Here is a 26,340-nt window from a genome sequence, read left to right on the forward strand (position 1 = left end):
TCCTGCTTCCAAGATCATACAGTTGTTCTAGCCAATCTTCAACATCTCTTTTTTAGAAAGTCATTTACAATTATGAACATAATGAAAAGCCAAGTATAAAGAACACAGTGAATAAAAAGCATATTGAGAAAGAAAGAAATTACTTGCAATCTCACTGGTCAAAAATAAATGCATATGTTTCATTCATCTTATTCCTAAGCTTAGTTTTACATAGTTATGACTAAATGCATTTGTAAGTCCATATTCTGCTTTTCCATGTTAAACCATCAAAAACATTTTAGTGGCTGTATGATATTCCACCTTATGTAAGTGCCATATTATTATTTAACCACTGCTCTAATACTGGATTTTCAGGTTTCGCATTTTTTTTACAATAAATTATAAAGAATGTAAAGCATATTTGGCATATATCTTCTTAGGTATCTAGATTAATTTCTTAAAATTTATTCATTAAAGTAGGATTACTGGACCAAAGGGTATAAACAATTTTGAAGCCCTTAACTAATATTGTCAAATTGCTTCCCCAAATAATTGTAAAAAGTTGCATTCCCATTAGCAAAATACAAGAGACTTCACTTTGCACATTTGCTAACATTTAGCATTATTATACCTTTAAAATATCCAATCATCTTGTAAGAAACCCTCGAAGATTTTGATGAAAAATTTCATTTGACATCGGGGAACCACGTATTTTCTAAAATGTTTGAAACACAAAACTGCTAGTGTGGTAAAAAATTTAGAAAATTTTTGATTACTTACTCTGTGGAAAATTAAATATTCTAAAAACTATAGAGTCTAAGAAAAACAAACACCTAAATTAAAACTATAAGCAAAACCAATCTCTGGTATGTGTTACTTAGGCATAATGGGAGATGAAGCTGAATTAATAATGGCCTAATTAGACAGTCAAAGCTATTTTAAAATAAAGTTTGCACTATACTGTTAAGTTCCACTTTCTAGCTTTCAATCTTTCTCTATAATTATGGATTTAAGTATGTCTCTCCTAAACAGTATCAAATGGGATTTTTTTACTACAACTTTCAATGTTGAACCTCCTTTAACAGGTAAATTTAATTCATTTACATTGTTATCCCTGACATATGATGATCCTTTGTCTATACCATCTTTCTTTTTTTTTTTTAATTTTTATTTATTTGACAGAGAGAGAGACAGCGAGAGAGGGAACACAAGCAGGGGGAGTGGGAGAGGGAGAAGCAGGCCTCCCGCAGAGCAGGGAGCCCGACGTGGGGCTCGATCCCAGAACCCTGGGATCATGACCTGAGCCGAAGGCAGACACTTAATGACTGAGCCACCCAGGCGCCCCTGTCTATACCATCTTAACTATTGTTTTCATTTACTATGGTTTTTTGTTGTTGTTGTTCCTTTCCTGCCCTTAAAAATCTTATTTTGAATTTATATACCCACCTTTTATGTGTGTAGTTAGGCTTACTATTTTAATTGGTAAACTTGAATCAATGGAATTGAATGCAAATAGTGTTATTTTTTTTACTGAACACTATATGGAAATTAGAAAAATTTAACTCAGATCACACTTTCCCATATTCCGTGTTAAGGTTGTCAATAATTTACTTCCATCTTTATTTTCTGCCTCTTCATTGGGCTCTCTTTTTTTTAAAGAATCAATTTTTATTTTATATTTTTAGTAGTTTACTCAGTGAGAGTTTGTGAATTGTAAGCCCTCTCCATTTCAATTGTCTGAAAATCTTTTAAATTTTGCTCTCTTGAGCAAATTTGGGTATTCTCATTCTCTTCTACATGTGTTTTAACCTCCCTTTTATATAATCACTTACTTTATCTCTCTTCCCTGTAGTCTGAGAAGTTTCATGGGATCTACATTCCAGTTGACTAATTTTCCCTTCAGCTGTATCCAAAGTTGTCTCTGATTTGATTTTTAACCTCCCACTGAGTTTTAACTTTCAATTGTTTACCTTTCTAGGCATTCATTTGATTTTTCCCCAAATCTGTCTATCCTTTTTAGAATATTCTATTCTTGCATTTGTGCTTATATATCTTTTAAAAATACAGTTTGTCTTTTTACTTTTATTTACTTTATAGTCTCACTCAGATTGCTCTGAGTCCATGTTATGAGAGTGCTGAGTAACTCACTCCCTGTGTTGTGCACTCTCTCTCGCAGCAGACTGTCCCCCTGGGTGATGTGAAACTTCGTATTGTAGTCTCATTTCCAGGAGTGGGCTATTTTTGTCAGAGACCAGTGCACTTGGGTTGTGGAAAGAACTCAAGAGAATGGCTTGTTGTTTGCTTCTGCTGGTACCCTAGAAGTTTCAGCAACTATGTTAATTACATATCTTTTGTTTTTTTATTCCCTTAGTACTGTATTTTAGACTCCATAGCAGATCTGGGTGTAGGACTGTGGTTTTATTATAGGTTTTAGTTAAGTGAAGATTTCATTTTTATTTTCTCTGTCATGAATTTTCCTGTGGCTTCCCTGGGCTGGTGGGTAAAAATTTTCTAGTTGGTCTCATAAGTGGGAGCAGCCACTTGAGACCCGGCTTTATTCAAAGGGCTCTAGATTTCAACTCTCGGCCTCAGGCTTGTGCAAATTCTGGGCCTCGGCCTCTATGCCAAAACAAAACCTCTAACTCCCAATCCCTAGGTTTACATCCATGGCCAATGCCCCTCTGGATTATTCTGGTATCCACTCATGCAGTTACCTCTCTCGTTTTGAGTTCCTATTTCATTTTGATGATTTGAGGATTTCTCTAGCTTTCCAAACTTGACTCATTCTTTCTCAGACACACATATACACACACTCCATACATGTGTATATGTATATTTTTTAAGTTTTAATATTTTACCCAATATTTCTGCATATTTTGAGTCAAAGTTATTTGTATTGAGGGAGGTGGTTAAGGAAGGAATGTGACTGAATATGACTGTTTTGAACACATTACTGAATTAGAATTGACAGTAATATGCTCTACATATTTCACATTGTATTGCTCTTAAGTATCAATTTGGCTTTTAAAATATACTACACTACATTGTCTAGGTTTCTGAATGCTACTTACCTCTATTATAAACTCTGAATTTCTCCTACCTAGCAGCATGTCTACATTTATATCAGAGTCATTTGTATACAATTTCAACTAGGAATACAATTTCAGAGGTATAGCATACTCGGTTCAATGGTAACTAGCTTTATTTTGAGATAAACGTTGCAATGTTGATGAAAGACTATTAATGCCTCAAAGACACTAATTCTCCTAAAGTAAATAAACATTAAATGATAATTCCTAATTGTCAATTGCAACTTTCTGGCTGTCTTTTTTACCTCCAATCTATTTCTTTTTTTTTTTTTTTAAGATTTTATTTATTTGACAGAGAGAGACACAGCGAGAGAGGGAACACAAGCAGGGGGAGTGGGAGAGGGAGAAGCAGGCTCCCCGCTGAGCAGGGAGACTGACCCGGGGCTCGATCCCAGGACCCTGGGATCATGACCTGAGTGGAAGGTAGACGCTTAATGACTGAGCCACCCAGGCGCCCCATCCTCCAATCTATTTCTTAATATAGACCTCGTCCTTCTTGCAAACTGAGTACTTTCACTATTAGAAAGCCTTTGTTTTCCAAAATAAGGACCAAGAGCAGTATTATTTCTTTGCAAGACTTTGGTGCAATGCTATGCCAGAAATACCCAGCTTACTGGTAAGTAGAAAGTATAACTTTCACTGTAAAATACTATCATTACACAGTGCAGCACTATCTCTGTGGTTTTTATCACTAAGGAAATCAATAGCACAGACTACAATTTTCTGTTGCTCTAGAGTAGATATAGGAGGGCAGATGAAAGAGTTTATTGACTTAGTAGGGCTGTTACTATAGCAAATCAGAATTGTAAAAGGAAATAGCTTTTTAACTGACTGATTTTAATCCAAACACTCAAATGTTTCAGTCTAACAAGAGACTTGATAAAAAATAAACAAAAGAAAACAACAAAACCCTCTCTTGTAGCCTTGTTCCCTTTCCTGATTTATACAACCACTTCATGCCATCATTACTGACAAATAGCCATACATTAAAAAAAAATTCTATTAGTGTCATAAGAAACAAGCTGGATGCTAAGGGGATGCTATGTCATGAAAGTCTTAATTTGCATATGTCATGTTTGTATTTGACAAATGTCATAATTTAGTAGATGTCATTTTGTGTAACCAATTAAAGGCCCAAAGTTCCACCTTGCAGCATTGTATTTCTTGTTAAATAGGTTGCTTTGGGAATTTTAAAATATGCACAATAGAAGCAGTAGGTGTTAAATCACCCAAAGTTGAAATACAGTATTGAGAGAGGGAGAGAGGGAGAGAGATGAGGGACAGGGGGGAGAGAGAGAGAGAGAGACTTCAAATATTGTTACTTTTTGATCATATGAATCAATTTGTTCTCCACTAAAAGAAGAATATTAAATTATAAAAATGTTAAAAAAAAAGAATAACTTGGTGTGTGCTGTTTTTATTTTAATCCTCAACTCAAACTCATGCTTAGAGGAACAAACCCTGTATCTCTGGATTAATGGTTAGGAAAACAGCTATATTCTTTTCATTCTTGCATTTCTAATAGGAACTTAGTGAGATACACAGTAGCAGTCTGAAACTCATAACCAGAAGCTGTGCTTTACACTCAGTAGCTGCCAATTCTCAAAGAAAGCAACATACTGTGGACAGAAAAATAAGCCTGTAGGATTTTTATTCTGTGTCAGCAACGTCATTACTTATTTGTATTTTAAGTAAGGGTTTCTTTTTCAAGGGCCTTGTGTGTATAGACACTGGAAGGGAAACAGAACTTCATAAATGTGGTGAAAGTGAAATATTTTATTCTTAAATGATAAATATAAATACTTCTACACAAATATATGTGGTTCCTTGTGTTCTGCAAGCAATGTTAATATGTTATAATAAATGTCAACATCTGGTGGCTCTTAGTTAAGATCCAAAGATAGCATCCATTCATCTCTATAGGTGTGATATCAGAACAATTTTTACTACCTTAATTCATGGTCATGTAAGATGGTAAATTTTGTATATCTTAGGGCTCCTCAAAGGGGTAAGAGTTTGCAAGTATGGAAATCAAACTACCAGCTCATTAAGAAAAGCTAAGATATGAAGTCATGAAAAATGGGGACTATTTAGCCTACTCACCCATTATATTCCCGAGCCAATCTTCTATACCCATTTTTAAAATTTTTGTTTTATTAATATTACTTCCTTTAAACAAATATTAACACAAACCTAGCATTTTCAAGGACTTGTGGAGATGCTCCCACTAAGCATTTGCTGTAAATTGGTAAATCTATCTGCAGGACCATTTCCTGTGCTTTATACGTATTTCACATTCATGGACATTGGTTCGGTAATGGTCATGAATTAGGAATAAATAGCTTACTTTTTCGAAGTCATGTGATTCTACTCTGAGGAGTTTAGGGTGCCCTTTTATTCAAATAAAACTAAGGAATGGTTCCTTGGTCTGGAAAGAGTGACAGTTTCCCCATGGATATGACTAAATCACTCTTTGCTCATGAGAACGCAATATTGTGTATGTCATTTGTTAACTGGACAGTTATTATTCATTCTGGTTCCTGGGGGATTAGTTCTCTCAATTCTGAGACAGAGATAGTATACTGGCATATTACTGCATTTTTTGTTTTGTTCGGAATTCTTAATTTCTAATATTTCCAAGAAATCCAAATGGTTAAACCTCAGGCCTTGCACCTGTCTTTTGTTTGTTCAAATTGACTTACTCTGCATGCAAAGCCCATCAGTGCAGTTCTTGGATTGCAAGACGAGGCCATCACAGTCCTTGCCTCCGTTCTTGGGGGCGGGCGCCGTGCACTCCCTCCTGCGCCAGTGCGTGCACTCGGTCCCACAGGTAGACCACTTGCTCCATGAAGTCCACCTGCCGTCCACTGCCACGCACACACACACAAAACCCAGCAGAAGGTCAGAGGGAGAAGCAGCTACTTGAGGGGGGAAGGGAGTAGAGGTCACGTGTAGATAAAACAAAATAAAACTGAAGAAGATGTCCCATCAAGGAGTACTGCATCCATGTCCACTACTGGGAAGTGAGCATGCGCGACATACATCATGAGGGTTCTGTGAACTTTCCTTCCTGGGGGCGTGACTGTGTCCTTACTGACCAAGCCACAGAATCGCTTCAAGGGAGACACAGAAACCAAAGTTGTCACCAGAAGCTGGTGAGGACCAGGAGGCACATAAAAGTAGATCATGATGGAGCCTTTTTTTTTTCTGTTAGAAGGGAAGCCTTTGGATTTTGCATTGAGAATTAGGGGACCTCTTTTTAGATCCAAGATTTCTTCACGCATAGTGTCATGTGGGCAGTGCAAGTAAACTTGTGTGTTGATATGGAGAAGAGGTTGGTATAATGGAGAAGAAGACTATCTGTCCACTCACTGACCCATCCTTCCATGCATCCATCCATACATACCTATCATCTATCTATCTATCTATCTATCTATCTATCTATCTATCATCCATGTCTTAAATACTCTTTTCATTTTATTTTTTTATCCAGGCAGCTTGATTCTGTTGAGACCTTCTGCAATGCTTTGTTGAAATGACTATGTTATTTTCCATATATTATTTGATAATTCTATTCCATTATTTGATGACATATATATTTCTATTTTTATTTTACAAATAATATTTACATATATTCCTATTTTTTTACTGTGATTCAGTCATTTAGAATTGACTAACTTTCTCCCTAATTTTTGTTGCTGGCTTGTTAGTAATCGCAATGATACTGAGCTGATATATCTCTATCTTAAAACACACAACTTAAATTCTAAGTTGAAAAAAAATACAGTAAATTTCACTAAAGTCACACTTAAAATGCATTCTTAAAAAATTCTTATTTAAATAGGACAAGAATATTAAAAAGCAGTTAAATTAAAAAAATTTCCTGAAATACATAAATTATGATTATCTAGAATTCAATATAAAACAATGTCAAACATCATTTATTGAACATCTACTATACATAACATCTTACACTTATATATTCATAGTAATTATATCCATTTTAATAGTCTACATAGTTTAGGAAATCCATAGATTTCATATTCAAATTATTGTGTAAATATATTATGTATAATGTGTATAGAGATATAAACATGCCCATATGAAAAAAATGATGAAAGCATTAATATTTCAATCATCCAGAGTTGGCTATTTAAGCAACTCCCAGCTATTTGGAGAAAAGACATTTGCTTTGACCTAGATCATCCTAAGGTACACACACACACACACACACACACACACACACACACACTTATTTCAACTCAAAATGCTCAATGCATTTTTAATTGTAGAAGTCAACACCTAGATAAAATATAGGAGAGTATAAGGTAAAATATTGAAATTCTAAACCTAGCTAAGTGTCAAAATTTGTTACACAAACAAAATCTCCCAAAGGGATACTGTTTGGATATTTGAAAATGGACACTTAGGAATACAAAATATAGATTATATTTTTCTCTACAGTTCATTCCTATAATCCATCTCTGATAATCTATCTATTAAAGGATGGATAAGACAAAAAGTAAGCTAAATAAAGAGAAGTAAGGAGACTGTTTCTAAATAACGAAATCACAAAAAAATAAAATACAAATAAATAATGAAATTGACAATGTAACAGCTACCCCAATGGAATGCACTGAATTTATGGATTATTTCAAAATAATTTTAGCTTAACTTTTTAATATATTATATAATTAAGCATTTTAGTTGGTTTTGAGTTTGGCAAATACCACCTTCAATTTGCCTAGGGTAAGAGCTGGTAACAATATGAGACAGCGAAAAAGATGCTCAGTGGCAGAGGGATGCAATCTCGCTATAGGTACCACTGCAAATAACAAAAATAGGTGACCAACGTGTGCAGATCATAAAGAGCTGACTGTATTGTATTTTCAAAATCCATTAGCCCATGTGTCACAAAGCTTTGCCTTCCTTTTAATTCATTCCAAATGTTTTGTTTGCCCTTGTCCAGAAACTGACATCAAATATCAAATATTTCAATCTAAAACATTTTCTAAATTTTAATTCCAATAATGTCCATGGCTGTCTGAAGATCAAGTGTTGTATTCCTAAAATGTGTGGCTTTCAGTGCTGCCTAAATCCCTTGAATTACAGAACCTATAATCTTGGCTCCAGCAGTTTTGTTGAGTAATAGAGAACGATTATGTCCCTAAGTGTTTAATCTCCTGTTTTATTCTATTTTGCATGTTTGGGTAATAAATTTAAGTACTGTTTGGGGGAAAAATACTTGATTTCTCAGCAGTGTAAGCATTGAATGGTATGATAGATATAAATAATGTTTATCACACATTCAGGTCAAGAATAAGGCTTTGTGTACATCCCCTAAAATATATTCCTAGAATGAGAGGACACGTTTGGAATGAGAACGCTGGTTTATTTACCTGGGCATAAGGTGGTACAGGCTATTTTCTGCACACTCTGCCCTTCACAGAAGGCACCACCATTGAGTGGTGCTGGGTTGGTGCAGGTCCTTGTGCGTTTCTGATACCCTCGTCCACAGCGGCTATTACACACAGACCATTCTGTCCAGGTGGACCAGCCACCATTGACTGCAAGGAGGTAAATACAAAATGTGAATTACATGTGTGTTCGTGCACACACAGATACACAAACTACACACAACACATAAACAAAAACTCATCTGCTAAGTGACCATAAAAAAAATCAAAAATTTCAAAGCTAGAAGAGACCTGGAGCATCATTTCATTCAAAGTATTATCAAAGAGCAGAAGAATCTAAGCATAGAGATAAATAAAATGAATTACCCAAATTTACTCACCTACTCAGAAAAGTAAATAGAACTGTGTTCTATTTTCCTTGGCTAGTGTTCTTAAAAATATATATTCAATCCCTTACCTAGTCAAGCTCCAAAAATTATTTTTGACAGCTTATCACAAATAATAAATGTTTACATCCTTATGCCAAGGCTGCAGGTGGATCTGAAGCGTGAGAACTGAATAAAATCATGTAGCTTTTTCTTAATAGCAGATGACTGATCAGTTTTCTTTAGCATATGTAAACTTTACAACCCTTGAAGGACTTGTAGTCAGTTTCAATAACCCAGTGAACCTGGTTAAAAAATAAAGTCTTGATATTGCTAGATTTTAAACTAATTGAGTAGCTATTTGATCGAATTGGCAATTAGTTCATGTAATTGAAATGGACACCCATGCTGTGTGTAAAGGCTCACTATGGTGTTTGATGGAGAGTTCAGTATAGGTATGACTATAAAGCCTACATTCTGATGCTATGTTCACTATTCATCTCTGGAGATCTCCTTCTAGAAAATACTCTGATATATTTTAATACTTACATTATGTGAGTTGAGATTCAATTATTGTAATTAAGCATTTGCTAACAAAAATTATTTGCTGGTAGTTAAAACCTGACACAACGAGAATGAGCGTCTGCCTCCTGATCATAAAGAAGAGGGCTAGACATTCGGGCAGCACACACTTTCTAGGTGCACATCATATGCCCGACATCTCCTCTTCTAGAAACCTATGCAATGGGAAATCATCATGAATGTGTTATATATACAGACACAGACAAGAGTGCTTTTGCATCGCAGTTATTTTCTATATAAAGATAAATACTTGTAAACAACTGTAATGTTCAACAATAGGAAAATGGTAAAGTAGATACCTGTTCATGTGATTGACACGTAGGCAGCCATTAGAAATGGTGCTAGAGAAGTCTATTTAAATGACTATTTCAGCATTATGTTTAAAGTAAAAATATATTTATACCCCCTTATTTTAAAATCTTATCTATGCATAGAAAATGCCAGTAGTATGCATATCAACCTGTTTGAAAGCTATTTTTGAATGACAAGATGACAGGATTATGGGCATTTTCTTCTTTGACCTTTTCTGTGTTTCCCTAATTTTCTAGAACGGATATGTATTTGCAATCCACAAATGGATACTAACAAAAATAAATATACACAACAGACTCGAAAACGAAATACTCATTAGATGTATATGTTTTGCTGTGGGTTTCTGGTGAGCCTCATCTAGGAGCCTTGGACAACTGACTTTATGGGGCCATGAAAAGGACAAACAGATGGCTGATAGGCTGAGTTTCAGTCAGTGTTCCAAAAAGCAACTTAACCTGCTCAGCTTTACAAAACCAGATGTCATGGAATTGTCAGTATAAATTGCTCACTAGCGTACCGGCAGGCCAATATTGGGGGTTATACTATACGTGTACTGCTCTGGTAGGATTTTAACGAGAAATGAATAATCATAAACTTCTAGAGAAAAAAAAAAGAATGAGAAAGTCCCAGACTTATTCTCTCATTCTACAGAGAAGGAGACACGGGCTCCCAGCATCCTGGTCGAGTGACCCATGAAGGTCAGTTAGTGGGAGAACTAGTCTGAGAGCACAAGCCTCCTGACCCCTAGTCCAATGCTGTTTTCTGAACTCAACATGCTCAAGTTCCTTGTGTTTGAGTCTTTCTAGAAACAATGTTCAGCTTGTATTTATAGCTATTGAAAGCATGCTATACATAGGAAAAGAGATTTGCATGTATATTAAACATGTATATAATGCATACGCAGAGAGTCTGTCTTCATTAGTTATCTATGATTACTACGTGCTGTGATGTGCTCCGTTTCTCTTTTGCCCTTGAAATGATGTTAATCAAGCCCTTCAGCCACTTTAGGAAAAGACAAAAAGAGGATCATTTCATTGTGACTGGAGAGAGGCAACTGCTTACAATTTAACGGAGCCATTATCTTGATGAGGAAATTCAGGCTCAGAGTACTCAGAGGATTAAAAAATAGTCTGTATCTGTCTTGTAATGAAAACGAGAGATTTAAAGCGTCCCCATATTCAGCCTTTGGAACATCACAGTGGCTCCTGTTTCTCGTAACTCCTTACAGCACAAGCACCTCCATCCGAAGGGCACTATCGGCTGTAAGTACCACGAGCCAGATACTTGCCAATAGCGATCCCTCCTTCCCAGTCACCCAGACCCAAAGGCCCCTGGAATGGCCTTTGACACTAACGCAGCCATGAGGAGCTTCCTTAAGTTCCAAGCGGGTGGTGTGACACAGGCATCTCAGGTAAGAGGGACATACCCTCAAAATACTTCCCAGGTTGTTAGGTTACCTCTGATACAAGAAATCATCAAGAATATGAGGGCCTTCTGTATGTCCAACACTGTGAGAAATGCACAGACAGACAGAGTGGTCTCTCCATCTATAACGGAGCTTACCGCACAGCTGGGGAAATGAAACTACCCATAGAATGCCTGAAAGACAACTGAGCGCTAAAACGCGCAGAGAAATAAAAGCATCCCACGCTACAGCAAAATTGGGAGCGGGACTGTTGAGTATTTCTGGAGAAAGGATAGGCCCCGTCGGAGATGAGCTGGACTAGAAAGGACCAGAGACTGGGAGGGAAGCTTCCGGAAGAAATCATCATGTTGAACCTTGCCACGTGGTTAGGATGAGGGCCACAGGGATAGCAGTGCTTGCCTTCACTCTAAGTCTCCCTGAGGGAGAGTGTGAAGCAAATTCCAGGAAGTCAATGTTGCTCTGATGTGTTTGGTAAACAGCTCGTTTACCTGACTGAGCCAAGGCCCACAGAAGTATGAGCAGGCTGACTCAAGCATCTCCATCTCCAAACTCACTCTGGCTCTGGGTGGTCCGGGGTATGGAGAGGGGAGGGCTTACAGAGGCAGGGACATCTGCTGGCTCTGGTGCAGGCACTCAGGAAGACTTCCTTCATCTTCCCCATCAGCTCACTGACAAGGGCTAGGAATTTCCAAGTCTAGTCTTTCTATGAGTATCGGGGAAGCAGGTAAACCTCACTGTCGGAGCCCGAAGCTGGGAGAGAGTGGCAATGAGGACTGCCAAGGGGCCTCTCCTGGATGTTTTAAATTAAAATGAGAAACGGTAGTTTGACATGAACTAGATTGAGCCTCAGACAGCTCACTCACCGTAGACTATGACAGTTGCAGTCGTGCTTTTCCTCTTGGCAACGATGTTTTTGGCAACACAAGTGTAGTTTGCAGTATCTGAGAGGCGGGCCTGCTTTATGATGAGGTTGTGATCAATGGTAATATAAAAATTCCGATCTTCAACGGGATCAATTATGTCTTCATTTTTCAACCATTCCACCTAAAGATGCACAAGAGAAATAGATAAATCCCCAGTATGGATCCTTCCATGGCAGTTTGTCCTAACTTGAGCTTTATAATTTGTATAACATTGCTTCATGCTCTGAGCTTCTGCAAACCGAGAGGAAGTAACTTTCTGAGGTCATGTTAAGTATCACTCACCTGCCAAACAGGCTGATTCTGTCTGTACTCCGTTATTCTCAAATGTCAATGAACCAATTGGGAAATATAGTGTTCAAATTGTTTTCACTTCGCCCTGCGGGCAGGAACAGGGAATGCGCACTGCCAAGTTCAGAACCCAATCAGAAATAATGGGCTAAGCATTTCAAACTCAACTCAAACCTTTTGCTATTCGATTTGTTTACTCTTGGCAACTTACTCGCTGCTTTTCACAAAAGAATGTAAAGACTATTAAAAAAAGCTCAAAAGGCATCTTAGACCTCATGTAGCTCTAATAAACCCACATTTGGATGATTTACGGGTAACCTTGCTGAAACATATGGATTAAATTTCCCCCCAAATGCACTTACATTAAAATGTAGCAAACACGTATTTGGAGATGCACTTAAGCCAAAATACTTGGAGAAAAAAAGGTTTTGTATCAACTTTCAATATAATCCAAATAGCATATACATCATACTCAAAACTTTCTTTTTGTGGATCACTAGCATCAAACCTTTGACTCATGGTTTGCTTCTGGGAAGCCTGACCTAATACATGACTGTTCAAAACTACTGAACTAGTTTTTCCACGTAAATAACATCAATTTTGCAACAGCAATGTTATCCTTCCAGATTGAAAGGTGGGAGATATAGCTATATAAGCTTTCCTTATGGAGGATAAATTATTTCTTGTTCTATAAATTGCTGTTGCTTCTTCTTTTTTTTTTCTATGCACAGGTTTTTCCATAAAGCAAAACAACATTGATATTTGCCACACTTAAACTTATCTTTTATAGTGATGGGATAATGGATACAAGTAATCTTTAGCAGTAGAGTGTCAATAGTGTTGCCATTTTCAAAATCTTAAGGAGTTTGGCACCGCAAGAGGTCTGGAAATTAATCTCTAAATCTGTCAGTGGGTTTGACGTGGTACAGCTCTAAATTACATCCAACATAGGGACTCCAAAATAATGCTCCTCTAATCCTTAGAAGAAGGGCCACAATTTAAAGGGAAAAACAAAACTCAACAACAACCCTGAAATAAACGTATGAGGATGTAGATGAGAGCAACTATTTGTAGTGATATGAATTTTGAAATGGCAAAACGTTCTTGGTATTTACACTACGGTAGTAAGAAACAGAATGGAATCCATCTAAAACAGTGGGGTTTGAAAACATGCATTTTGTTTCCAACTACAGACAGCACATTCAGTCAGGGCCATGCTTGGATATATCTGATCAGAGAGTCATACTCTCTGGACCTGGATTTTCTCAAAATTTGGCCGTGTGTGTATAGTAGTATGATCTCACTAGAAGCGCAAGAGGGAAGGTAGCAAAATTCATACTGCTACAAAGTAGGACAATAATGATCAATTATCATTAATTATCATTGATGATAACTGAAAGTGGACATTAATTTTTTAATCTAATCTTTAGGTAGGCATATCTATGCCATTCTAAAGAAAGCTTTCCACTTATAGAAGGCACTGTTGGGCTCCCCCAAGTTGGTCTTGGATCCACTGTGTGTGTGCATGTGTGTGTGTGTGTGTGTGTGTGTGTGAGTGTGCTCTTAGTACTTTCCTTTCAAGGACCCGTAATTGCTACTCTTTCCTTGAAAGATGGGTCTCAGACTGCTGGACCCTGCCTGGAAATGCCTAGGGGTTCACAGCTCCCCTGCCCCACAACCTACCCCCACTCAGCCATTGTCTCATGGGTGTGGAAATATGCTTTGTATCCAATTGGGGTCAGAATCCGAGCTGCTACTCTCCAGACTTCCCCTGCGGGATGAGGCTGAAGCTATCTCCTTGAGGTGTCACCTGCATGTCCACACTTACTGGGCTTCTCATTTTCTGTCTAGCATGCTCCACCCACCTGTAAGGTTCTCTCTCCTATGAATGTTTCCATAAAAAAAAACCTCTTGCATTCAAATCTTGGCCTCATGGTTTGTTTCTGGAGAATCCGACCTAACCCATGACTGTTGAAAACTATGGTTTCTTCTACTTAAATCACATCAATTAATAACAGTGATAATATCCTGATCATAAGTGACATTAAGAGATCCCAAGGGATATTGCAAACCACTTGTTTATTTGAAAGTTTATTAGATGGAAGAAAAAGAGCGATCTGCACAATTGACAAGATCTAAAAAGACCTCCATGATTATTGGGTAAACCATCTTTACTTTCAAATACATCACTCCACATTTTTCTCAAGTCTCTTGCCAGTGCTAGAGCAGTGACTATGACCTGAGTTTTGAGGGCCCCTGAAGAACCCCAGAAGTACAGAAGTACTGAGGACACCCTCAGGGTCCTGGGGGGGCCACTGCCCTCCTCCCCAACTCTGGCTTTAACCAGAGAAGCTCAGCTTTGCTCTGTCTTCCACACCGGGTTCACTTGTAATGCCTTTGGTTAAAGAAACAGAGGGTTCACTACTGCTTAGAAATAGCCATAGGCATGGAGAGGTGAGCCGTGGCCTCCTCCAGCTTCTGGTAGCTCCCCTACCCCTGTTCCCTTCATGCCAGTACTCCCAGCTGCCGCAACATCCTGCTTTGAGACCACATTTCCACAAGAAGCTCAGGTCATCACTCACCGCCCACACTAGAATCCTCATACTGCTTGGCGCATCCCCATCTCCCGCCCTGCAAAAGTCTCGACAGCCTTCCAAGCTTCTTTGGAAGGCAGTAGCAAAATACTCCAAAATTTCAAACTCTTTTTAGATTGTTTTCTTCATTTTTCTTTAACTAAAACTTAGGTCTTCATGATGCTACTGTGTTTTTTTCTGGGGTTCTCTCACGTGGTGGCTGCTTGATTTCCCAAATCCAAATTACAGTGGGCCTGGGGGTAAGTGTCCTCCTTGTTCTGCCCTGTCTATTCTAGACCATTCTCTCCAAACAGCTTTGCTTTGAATCTCATGTCATCAGATTATGTCACCCACTTTCTATATTTTTTGTAGTCATCTACAGACCTCTGTACTCACAGTCATTTTATCCAGCACATTTTCTGTCATAATTTCTAATGATTTTAATAACCCGACAAACATGACACTTTCCAATTTTGGCCTCTCAAGTACACAGCACTCCTTCCTGCCATGATCTTGGTCTCTAAGACACTCACACTTAAAGGCCAAAGACTTTCAATCCTGGCCTCACTGTAGACTAATTTGGACGTTCATAATACATCAATTCTACATCCAATCCAGAGAAATTAAATCTAACCCACAGAAACCCTGACTCACCATCAAGACTGTTCTAGCACCCATATTTTTTAAACTCCTCAAGGGGCTGTGACTTACTGCTAGGGTTGAGGAGTACCACTCTAGCTAATTTTCTCTCAAATGAGATCCCTGACAAGAAGCATCTACGTCACCTGGAAGCCTGACAGAAATGCAGAATCTCAGGTCTGCCCAAGTACACTTACTGAATCAAAATGTGCATCTCAACAAAAAATTCAGGGATTTATATGCACATTAAAGTTGGAGAACCACCAGTCTAGCTCTTGTCCTTACCATTGATTGTAAACCCTCTGAAACCCAAGTTCAGTTATCACCTCTTTCTACTCTTCCCTGTCTTCTGGTTTACTCCCCCTAGGACCCCTATTTTGACTCCCTTTCACCAGGACCCACAAATCTACTAAACTTCCCAATGTTATCTCTCACCCCTCTCACGTTACCTCTTTTCTCTTCACTACTTTTTTTTTTTTTTTTAAAGATTTTATTTATTTATTTGACAGATAGATAGCACAAATAGGCAGAGTGGCAGGCAGAGGGAAAGGGAGAAGCAGGCTCTCCGCTGAGCAGGGAGCCGGATGCCGGGCTCGATCCCAGGACCCCAGGATCATGACCTGAGCCGAAGGTAGCCGCTTAACTGACTGAGCCACCCAGGCACCCCTTCTCTCTTCACTACTTTTCAATGGCCATATCCAAATTCTCAAAATCCCTTGCCTTATATTCTCAGCTCCCCCATCCCTCTCCTTCCTTAAGGCACTCACTTGGCTACTCTTCCCTGACACCACCTTCAGAGACTCGCAGCAGAATGTGGCTGTGCACAGCCATGTCAAGTAGGCTCATCTTAAATTCATGATAACACAATGCAAGTGGGCTCTTAATTCTGCCAAAAAATCATACTACATTTTCATCATCTGCTCATGGTCCCATCCTCCTAGACAGCTATTTCACACCTTCTCCTCTCCCCTTAAACACTACCTCCCTCTCTATCCTCACTTTCAGCTGATGACCACGATTTCTCCTTCACTGAAAAAAGTGACAATCACAAGACAGTTTCCACAACTCCCACTACCCACCTCCCCACCCCTATTCTGCACCCTCTCTCTGGTTACTGGTCAGCTCCCACTGGTCCGTGCTCCCACCCATCACCTCTCATTTGTATTCTGCATCCCACTCCCTTGTGCCTGGTCAAGGGCAAGCCCCTGCAGTGTTCCTCTCTGTCTCTTAAATCATTAATATTCCCTCTACACAGAATCATTTCCATCAGCCTACAGACATACAAGTATTTTTCACAACTTAAAACCCTCCCCACTCGTTTCTGCCTGTAGTCACCTCCACATTTCTTTGCTCACCTGATAAAAGGCCTTGGATACTTGTTGATACTTCCTCTCTCCATTTCCTGACCTCTTCCTGTCTGCTGAATCTATTCTAATGCACATTCAGCTGCACCCTTTCACCCGTACTGCTCTTTCCAAAGCCACCAATCACTTTCACTTTGTTAGGTGTACTGGTGAGGTGCTTGTACTTAACTCATGTGACTATGCAGCAGGTTGGACCCTGCTGGGTTCTCCCTCCTCCTCCTCACTTGCTTTCTTGGCCAGGGCACCCCATCCCCCACAGCTTCCTGGAGCGGAAATCTGTTCCCCTCTAGAGCCTGTGTCCCTGCACCTCTTCTGTTTTTCTATTTTCTATCTATATTCATTTCCTTGGTGAGCTCATCCCGTCTCATGCAGATACAAATCTTTATCTCCAGCCTAGACCCCGCCCCTGAACTCCAGACTCATATATCCAACTGCCTTCTTTCAGCTCCACTGGGGTGTCTAAGAACCACCTTCTGAACTGCACTTCCAGCTCTGCTCCGCCCCCAGCTTTCCCCATCTTAGTTAATGCCAACTCTCTCCGCCCAGTTACTTAGACAAATACCTCAGACTTGGCCTTGACTCCTCTCTACCTCTCTCTTTGCCCGCTGGAAGTCAGAGCAGCATGTTGGGATCTGACCACTTTCTGTCCCTTCACTACCACCTGGTTCAAGCCACCATCATTTCCCTCTTGGATTACTGCAGCAACTTCTTGTCTTATCTTTTCCCCTTGGCCATCCACAGTCTATTCTCAGCACAGTAGAGTGATCCTCAAACTCTAAGTTGGATCATGCTGCTCCTCCTCTCCAGCCCTCCAATGGCTCCCTATCTTGCTTTGTGCCAAAACCAAACCCACCAGGCCCAGCATTACCAGGACCCCTGACCTCTCTGAGATCACCTTGTTTACTTTCTCTCTTCTCTCATCTCCTTAGCATGTTGGCCCCTCCAGTGGTCCGCACACACATCAGTGCTGCCCCTGCCTTGTGGATATTGAGTCTGCTGGTGAACCTGCCTGAAATAATCTCTCCCTTCCCCAGGTATCTGCATAATTTGCTCCTTTCCCTTCTTCAGGTCTTGAGATGTCACTTTCTTAGTGAGCCATTTCCTGATTTACCTTTAAAATTGCAACATCTCTCTCTGCCTATACCCCCAATCTCTCATCCTCTTTTCTTTATTTTTGGCATGGCACTTCTCACCATCTCAGATAGTCTATATTTTACTTAGTAGTTGTCTCCTCCACCAGAATTAAAGCTCCGCAAATTCTGATCTATTTTTGATCAATGTTATATTGCTGTGGCCTTAAACTGGCATATAGTAAGTGCTTAGTTAGTATTTGCTGAATGTATGAACAGAAATAAGATATGTAGTGGGATCAAGTCTGTTATACACACTTTTAGATCTCTATAAAGTTGCTGCTTTCACTGGAAAACTTAATATATTTAGTGAGTGCCATTTTAAATATCCCTTCTAACTAAGTTCTACTGGAGATTAAGAACACAAATCTCTACTGCTTAAGGTGAAATCCTTCAGAGCTGGCCTGGCCTCCAAATGGACTCAATGGAGAAATCGTAAGATAGAAGAGCACCTCTAGAATTATGCTAGGAGACCCCCAATGTCTCACTATTATTTCTGAGTCTAAAGTGTTGTGTGACCAGCATGTTTTAACTAAGGCATCTTTGAAAGTGGCATACCCCTCTAATGCACATTATACCTGCATGTCTGCTGGAGAAGCAAAAGAGGGTGTTTGAGTAATTATTGCAGACTTCATCTGGTAAACACAGGATCTAGGTGATCATGGTAAATCTGGGCCTAAAATCCAGTTTCCTAAGAACTTTAATTTTTAATAAACAGAGATCTCAGTAGGCACCTTGTTTTTTTCAATTCCATTCCACAGACACTGAGTACCTACATGTGATGCACGGTGTCAAGTGCTGGGGGAGAAAGGGACAAATCAGATAAGTGCTTGCAATGCATGAGAATAATTCTGTTTATCATGTAAGAGGTTGTCTAAATCAGCAAGGGAAATCAATACAAATCTTTATAAATATATCTTTTTATTAAAAAAAATACATCCTTTTCATGCAGTGTCTCCAGAACCCAATAGCACCAGATAAAGTGACATTCTTCCATTTGAAGTAATTTCATAGTGAATCTCCTTACAAAAACTGTATGTGAAATCCCAAGAAACAGTAAAGAATCTTTTGTTGTGTTAGGATTTTATTGCATTGGATAGTAATTAATTATATTGTTGCAATGCTATTTATTTGTAAGCTAATCTTGGTTAATCAGGAGTCAGTACTTTGGTCTGGCCTCTGAATTCTGTTCCTGTTTTGCTCATTTCAATGCTTCTTGTTGATTTCACCCTGAGCTGTGGCTTCCTCCCACCCCTCCCCATTTAGCAAACCCTCTGATTTATACATGGGAGAAGTCTTTCTGAGTTAGAAGTTATTTTTAGCTATGAATAAAACATTCAAGAAGAGAGAAAAATAGGTTGTAGTTCAGAAAACAATAAAAGGCTTTGCCCATAAGCCATAACTTGTTGTCAGTGCTGCAGTAAGACAAAGTAGCGTTTCTGTCCTTGTGACTCTAACTGCAGTCTTTTCAATAATTTGGGGCACATTTGAAGTAATTGACTCAAGTGTTTATAAAGAAATGGGAATTTATTAACAGGTAATAAAAATAGTTACAGGGCAATGTTAGGACGTCCTATTTGCATATTCTGTTGTTATGTTTGCTGTTGATTAATCCCACTGTGTGCAATTGAAAATCACTTTAAGAAGCAGTTCCTAAAGTACCAGCTGAGAGGGTTGTTCTCAAACCTGACTGCCTGGGTTCAAAATCAAACTCTGTCGCCTCTGTGTCTCTCTTGGGTAAGTTCCTTATCTTCTCCCTGCCTCTGGGTCCTCATTTATAAAATGAGGGTAATCCTCAAATGCATTCCATAAGGTTTGTAAAGATCAGATGTAAAGATAGAGTCCCGCATCGGGCTCCCAGCTCTGTGGGGAGTCTGCTTCTCCCTCTGCCTTTGCCCCCCTCTCTCTCGCTGTCTCTCATGAATAAATAAATAAAAATATTTATAAAAATAATAAATAAAAACAAAAAGGAAAGTATCTTGATGTCTGAATTTCGTTCGCTTTCTCTGACATTTTTTATTGAGGTAAAGTCAACTCACCATTAGATTATAACTCTTTAAGATTGTACTTGATATATATAAATGATTAAGTATTAAATTGGCCAATCTAGTTTGTATGTTAAACCTAAATACATATTTCCATTTAAACTTTGTGAATCCATAAGTCTAGAGATGTCATTAGCATGTGTGTGCTTTAGAGAAAGTATAACATGGCATTTTAATCAGTCTGCATAAATATTATTTTCTAATTCTTTTAGGTTATAAGCAAATCCTCACACTAGATTAATTTTTTAAAGGCATAAGTAGAATAGATTTTTAATAAAAAAATTTTTAGCAAGATTAATTTGAGAAATAGTCACTATTGTACTTGATAATATGGCATAAATGAGAGGCAATTTATATATTACTATTACTTTTACCTAGACCCAAACCATCCACATTTTTATACTTTTGATTTTACCTGAGTTTCCCAGTTGTGTTTTCCTGCTGCTTCAAGTTAGTCATCATTGCTTGTTCTTTCTTCTTTTAACATTCAAAATGTTTGTCATGTGTTTTTAAGTCACAATTACAGCTCGATATGGTACATTATATACAGAGAAAAGAAAAAGAACAGCTTAACACTGGTTTCATGAAATTGACTGGCTCCAAATAGAGAACTAGCCACTTGGTCAGGTTTCAAGTTTTCATGTTAAATATTAATATTCTTTTTAAAAAAGATTTTATTTATTTGAGAGAGAGAGATCGCACAAGTGGGGGTGAGGGGCAGATAGAGAGAGAGAGAGAGAGAATCTCAAGCAGATTCTCCACTGAATGCAGAGCCCAATGCAGGGCTCTATCCCACGACACCGAGATCATGACCCGAGTCAAAACCTAGAATGGGATGCTTAAATGACTGAGCCACCCAGGTGCCCCTAAATATTAATCTTCTAAAAAAACAAAATGGATTCTTAAAGAATCTAAGGAATAAATGATTCTCCAAGCATATTCTTATTTTCCATAAACAACTTGACCCTCACAACATGAAAATAATTTTACATTTGTCTACTTAATGAAATGTGTTTTGGACACACTCATTTCTTTCTCCATACCCTGTGATGTCCCATCTATCCTCAATCTCTCCCTCTCCCTCTCTTTTTAGTAATAAGCCGTTTCTTGTTTTTACTGTCTGGACCTGTATAGCCCCCAAATTTGATTATGCACGTAGAATTCCAAGCTACCTATTTGTGTGCGTGTGGGGGGGGCGGGGAGTGAAGAATAGATAACATAAAATGGTCATCACTTGTTCTTTCAATGACATCAGTCTCTACCCCACCTCCACCCCCAGACAATAGCAAACACATCTTTGGATTTAACATATTTATCTAGGTTCCCAAGAGAGGGAATTTCCTTCTGGTCACCTGCTCTCACTATGACCCCAAGTTCAGGAGTGACTATCCTGAGCTCTCTTCTCTGTTTCTCTTTCTCTCCACACAGAGAAGATTCTGGGGCAGCTGGACCGGTCAAATAGGAAAGGAAAGGTAGATATGATGGCTCATGCTGTGGTTATGGTACAACTGCAAGCTTTAGGGTGGCAGAAGTAGGGGATGTATTCTGGAGGGGGAGAGGGTCCCCTGTGGTCCCTAATGTGAATCATGACCTGGTTTAAGAAAGAGTTCCAAAGCAGAACATTTTCCTTGCACTGAAATTGGGAGGGCAGGGAATGGGGTGAGAAGGATGAAATGTGTTGGCGAGGAGTGAAAAAACAGAAAACAATGAGCTGGTATGGAGTATTTCAGGCACGGAGCTAGGTCCTTTAGATACATAATCTGTATTCCTCACAGCTGTTCTGTGAGGGAGGTATGTATAGACCCATTTTTCAGATGAGGAGAATGAAGTTCAGAGAGAGGAACCGGTGCAGGCTTACAAAGCTCGAGAAGGAGCACAGATCTGGATGTTGGACTGCCTGAGCCCTGGGCTCTTGTTTGCCTATTAAAGCAAGAACCAGGAGGAAGCCACCATAGAGCTACAGACATGAGCATCCATGGAGGGGGCTCCAGATCATGTGGTGGTAGCTAGAAGAAGCTGGGACAGCAAGAACATGTTAGTTACGCCAGGACATGGACCCGGGCTAGCCTCTAGCTAGCGCTCTGTAGGGAAACAGTTATTACCACCACCCTGCTCACTCTTAGAGGACAAACACAGGTTCACTTTCAGAGCCAACACTACGACTGGGTGGGTGCACTTCGACTTCAGGCGCATCAGGAAAGAATCCTTGTTCTTGAAAGATGCACCTCAAATTTGGCAGTGACTTGAAATGTCTTTAGGAGGGGCTAGTTTTTAATCCCATCCTTACAAGGTTCTCTTTATATGCAAATGACCTGAGAAATAACATCTTGATCTAAACCATATAAAATATTACAAAACTTGGCATATAAGTGACTAAGGGAAAATTATTTTCAGTTTAAAGAAGAGTTTGAGGGGCGCCTGGGTGGCTCAGTCGTTAAGCGTCTGCCTTTGGCTCAGGTCATGATCCCAGGGTCCTGGGATCGAGCCCCACATCAGGCTCCCTGCTCAGCCGGAGCCTGCTTCTCCCTCTCCCACTCCCCCTGCTTGTGTTCCCTCTCTAGCTGTGTCTCTCTGTCAAATTAATAAATAAGACCTTTAAAAATAAATAAATAAATAAATAAATAAATAAATAAATAAGAGTTTGAAGGCACATGGATTTCAAACTGGAAATCAAGTAACCAACAATATGCAAAAATTTTCTAAGGGGTACACAAACAGAAACATATTTAAGGGAATCTGTATTTATATCTTTAACTTCCATATACACTTCATCCTAAAACCGATTGCCCTGAAAACGTGTCCTCTGCTTTTCCAAAATGAAGGCATCTCCCGCATCCCAATCTTCCCAAGATACGTCGTATGAGGGGGTAAACGGCTCTAGGGCGGCACAAGTCAGGTGCAAACTAACTGGGAGGATTAGTGTGGTATTTGAGATAGTAAGGGACTATAATGACAGGGTGACAAACTCTTTAGCAAATCAGGTCATTACAATTCTTGGCATTCATCAAAATGGAAGGAGGCCCTAATATGCCACTAATGGGTCCCTGAACATGATAGGTGATAATAAAACACTATCTGATTTAGTGCCTTTACTAGGTTCAAAGACTTTTATAAATTAAAATTTAAATTTAATAAGCAAAAGGAACATCCAGTGCAAAATGAAAGATACTTAAAATGTTTTTAATGTGCACATTTTTTACCTAACAGCATTCCATCAAATTCTATCCCTAAAAAAACCTCCTATGTGCACATATCCATATGCTATGACTCACCTGTGTTAAATCTAACTGAACACTCTGTGGTCTGTTATTTTCTTAAGCAACGTGCTCCGTGGCAAGGATGCTGAGCAACGTGAGACAGTTCTGTAAAGGGCAATCTTCATATTGTGAGACCTTGTTCAACATTCAATCAAGAAAAGGCAAACACAAATAAGGTCATCTTCCTCTAGTGAAAAATGTTAGGAAATGGGAAAAGGAGCAAGTTTCTGTAGAAGGCGTTTGCCCCACTTGTGAGACCAATTCCCACCTCCGCCTCATAGAATCTTGCACTCAGGAGCTGCACTCACTGCTCACTTTGTCCCCCTCTGACTTCTTGAGGCCCCGGGTCATCAACATATTACTCAATATTTTTTGTGATCTTCCTTAATCTAAGCAGATGACATATGTCTTTTTTTTTTTTTTTTAACAGACCAAATAAGGCCAAAAGATATAAACTCCTCTCAAAGCTCTTCCTTCCTTCCGTGTCAGGTCACCCACAAACACACACATGTCCCCTGTCCATCCTAAAAACCAACCAACAAGGAAATTACTCTGTGACACACCTGCTCTTCTCAGCCTCACTTTCATCTCCTCTCTCCCTTGGTGGCTAAACTGTCCTCACTATTCATCTGCCCATTGACCCTTCAATTTAGAGCTGTCTGGATTCACGCTCACCACTCAAACTGCACTTTCAGAGGTGACCAGCGACCTCCCTCGCTGCCCCGTCCAACAAACCAACAGCATCGTCTTTCCCTATGCCACTCTTGTACCATGTAATTAGCTGTTCTTTCTCAAACCTCTTTCCCTGGTCCCTTTATTTTATCCACCATAGTTCACACTGTCCTCCGCAGGGCTCTCTCTTTCATTTTCTCTTTTAACTTTATAGCGGTGGTTCCCAACTTTTGTGCATCAGAATCACCCAGGGAGGTTTTAAGACCTGCTCCTGCCTGGGCCTCACCTGCAGAGGTTCTGATTGAATTGGGCATATGAAGGGTCCAGGCCTTGGTTTTTTTTTTTTTTTTTTTAAAGATTTTATTTATTTATTTGGCAGAGAGAGACATAGCGAGAGAGGGAACACAAGCAGGGGGAGTGGGAGAGGGAGAAGCAGGCTTCCCCTGGAGAAGGGAGCCTGATGCGGGGCTCGATCCCAGAACCCCGGGATCATGACCTGAGCCGAAGGCAGACACTTAATGACTGAGCCACCCAGGCGCCCCAGGCCTTGGTGTTTTTAAAAGCTCCTCAGGTAATGCTAATGCGCAGCCAGGTTTGCAAACCACTGGCGTATATGCACTGGTGATCTTCTTCACACTCATGGCTGTTCACTCAAAAATCATTAACTCCAGTCCTAATGTTCATTCAACTCCATTCAGATTTTCAATTACTTTCTCAATAACTCCAACTGAATGCTCAATAAATACGAAATGCAGAACAGGTATTGAATTGATCTCAGTATCTCCTCACGTCATTCCTCTCTCTATAAATGTGGTCCTCCTGATTTTCTGTTTAATTATGGATTCGTTATCCTCCCAGTCCTAAACTCAGAGCTTACAGGAATCCTTGTGCCTTTCTTCAAAAACTATTCTATTCAGTTATGGATGGTGCCTAGAATGTTTGTTCAAACCTGGCTTCTCTTCTCTACCCCTACTCTTAAGTACTGTGATACTATTTTAATTCCAATAATTCTTACTGAAAAATAAATCTTAAAAACAGTAGCTTCAATTAAAATGTTCTTTATTGTGTCATTGTTTCTAGGTTAAAATCCAAACTTCACATGAAATCTTTTACAAGTGTCCTCAATTATTGCTTTAGCTTCACCTTGATCACTTAATACTACTCTCTGGACATACTGAACTTTCTGAAGTTTCCTTAGCATGTGATCAACACTAACATGGCCACTCATTGCATTTTCCATCACTCTACCCAGAATGCCTTTCTCCTCCTTTTCTGCTGAGAGAATTCTACCCATTCTTCAATATTCACCTCAAAAGACACCTTCATTCTGAAACACTTTTTGTCTGTTTTCCTTTTATGTGCAGCAGAAGCAATCTTATCAAACCATTTATCATACTGTACTGTAATGATATGTGTAAAGTTTGTGCCTGGGAGTTCTTGAGAGCATGATTACTTATGTGTATATGATATCTCCAATGTGATACATCTCTGAATATATATGTGGATCTGAATATATATGTTTAGTTTTGTGTTCACAGTATCTAGCACAGTATCCTAGCAGAGATGTTCAAAATGTTATTTATTGTTTATCCAATTAATATTTGCTGAGTATCTACTAGGTGACCTCACTATTCCTGGTACCTGGGATGCATCAATAAACCAAACAAAGTCTGCCCTCCAAGTGATTCCCAAGAGAGAAGGCAATATATAAACAATATAAATATATTGGATAATTTCAATGGTCCTTAGGGCTAGAAAAAAATAATCAGTGCCATACAGTGTTTTAGATCTGGAGTCAGAAAACATTTTCTGTAAAGGGTAATATACTAAGTATTTAAGGTTTTGTGCGCCAAGGTTTCTAAACTGTAGGCATAGACAATATGTAAATGAATGAGCATGGTTGTGTTCCAATAAAACTTTATTTACAAAAACAGGTGGTGGGCTGTATTTGGCCAGCAGGCTATAGTTTGCTGACTCTTGTTTTAGATGACAGGGAAGGCCTCTCTGCAGGGCTGACTAATGACTAGAACATGAGTATCTAGAAAGAGCCAATCATACTGAGCCAGAGTGTTCCAGGTACAGGGAAGAGCAATTACAAAAGTCACTATCTGAGAAGCAGAAATAAAGCCTTCATGGCTGAAGTGTGGTGAAAGAATGGATGAATGAATGAATATATGAACAAAGGCATGAATGAGTAACCATATAGAAAATAAAACCACTACTAAAAAGTGGAAAGTATATGTAAAGAAACATTCCCTTAATTGAGATATGTAGCCACA

At 39.1% G+C, this 26,340-nt stretch overlaps 1 protein-coding gene and 1 long non-coding RNA gene across 3 annotated transcripts in view; one reads left to right on the plus strand and one right to left on the minus strand.

Moving 5' to 3' along the window:
- UNC5C (unc-5 netrin receptor C) overlaps positions 1-26,340 on the minus strand; it is a 351,284-nt gene that overhangs the window by 63,244 nt on the left and 261,700 nt on the right. For both annotated transcript variants that reach the window (XM_032400872.1, XM_032400871.1), the window contains exons 5-7: positions 12,034-12,214; positions 8,468-8,635; positions 5,771-5,935 (exon numbers count right to left, since the gene is read on the minus strand). In XM_032400872.1, the coding sequence (XP_032256763.1) occupies positions 5,771-5,935; positions 8,468-8,635; positions 12,034-12,214 (514 nt within the window). The remainder of the gene's footprint in view (positions 1-5,770; positions 5,936-8,467; positions 8,636-12,033; positions 12,215-26,340) is intronic.
- LOC116630165 overlaps positions 1-26,340 on the plus strand; it is a 62,717-nt gene that overhangs the window by 7,692 nt on the left and 28,685 nt on the right. The gene's annotated exons all lie outside the window — the stretch shown is intronic.

The sequence above is a fragment of the Phoca vitulina genome, unplaced genomic scaffold (assembly GCF_004348235.1).
Source record: "Phoca vitulina isolate PV1807 unplaced genomic scaffold, GSC_HSeal_1.0 scaffold3, whole genome shotgun sequence".
Taxonomy (NCBI): Eukaryota; Metazoa; Chordata; class Mammalia; order Carnivora; family Phocidae; genus Phoca; species Phoca vitulina.